Below are 1,071 nucleotides of genomic sequence, written 5' to 3' on the forward strand. Positions count from 1 at the left end.
AAATTTGAAATTTTAGGAATGTGTGTACATGTAAATTGTAAAGCAAACTGAGAAAGGGAGATAAAAAAATTGGATACGGTCATGAAAAGTGTGGTGTAACGAAATTAGTTTGATGTAGGAATGTAATATAAGAATCATGATGATTGAAGACCTTTAAATTTTGGTGGATGAATACATATAATAGAAATTGAGAATAAATCTGATAAAAGACAAGTAGGAATTCCACTATGAGAATAACCTTCTTTTATAGGATTAATTGGACTTTGTTATTGTGTTTAGGCTTGTTACTTTTTTTAGTTGTTACGTACTTATGCCACTTTGTACAATGACACTGTACATGAAGCTCCACATATGACATACACAGCATTAAATAACCAAGATACATCACATAACAGTGCAAGCATTGGGGTTCTCATCGCTGAAGGCGGTGGTGTACCTGACGTACCCAGGCGGAGCCTTCTTGTCATAAGCCTCTGGCGCATATGGGTGCGGAACGACATCGTATGGTACATATGGCCAGAACTCTGCTTTCTTCCCAGTGCGCTGCCTCACGCGCTCTAACACTTTCTCTGGATCCACGTAACCCTTTACAGTTAACTTGCTCTGCTTGGGTTCAACTTCCACTTCTGTCACGCCCTTCATCCCCTCCACTGATTTCTTTACCCTTCTCTCGCACCCTTCGCAATCCATCTTCACCTTTATTTCCACTCCCTGTATTTGCTTTAGCTTTCTACTTTTGTGCTGTATTCCACACCATTCCTCACACACCTCTCCAATACTATCAAAAACACCCATTATTGTTTATTAGTTTTTACGTGCCTAATTAATTTAAGCTACCTAGTTTGCTTAGTTTATGAAATTTTTTATATAGTCCCAAATGAGCAATCATAAGATCAAATGCGGCCCTGCTTTTGGCAGAAGATTCTAGTGAAAAAAAAAGTGAACCAGATTATTCTAGTGAAAATATTTTTTTTTAATTTTCTTTTATTTGCCGCGTGGTGAAAAGTGAAGACAATAAACCTACCCACCTATCGTCCATATAATCATCATCATCCAAGGTGAAAAGAAAAG

The 1,071-nt window shown here is 37.6% G+C and overlaps 1 protein-coding gene across 1 annotated transcript; it reads right to left on the minus strand.

Moving 5' to 3' along the window:
• Nucleotides 1-384: 384 nt before the first annotated feature.
• LOC130980307 (heavy metal-associated isoprenylated plant protein 27-like) lies at nt 385-795 on the minus strand. The gene has a single exon (XM_057903997.1). It carries the CDS (start codon nt 793-795, stop codon nt 385-387), a length of 411 nt encoding a protein of 136 aa, XP_057759980.1.
• Nucleotides 796-1,071: the final 276 nt, after the last annotated feature.

This window comes from Arachis stenosperma, chromosome 5 (assembly GCF_014773155.1).
Source record: "Arachis stenosperma cultivar V10309 chromosome 5, arast.V10309.gnm1.PFL2, whole genome shotgun sequence".
Taxonomy (NCBI): domain Eukaryota; kingdom Viridiplantae; phylum Streptophyta; class Magnoliopsida; order Fabales; family Fabaceae; genus Arachis; species Arachis stenosperma.

Excerpts from the sequence above, each read along its gene's own strand:
- LOC130980307 (XM_057903997.1), bottom strand. The coding sequence starts at position 795 with ATGGGTGTTTTTGATAGTATTGGAGAGGTGTGTGAGGAATGGTGTGGA.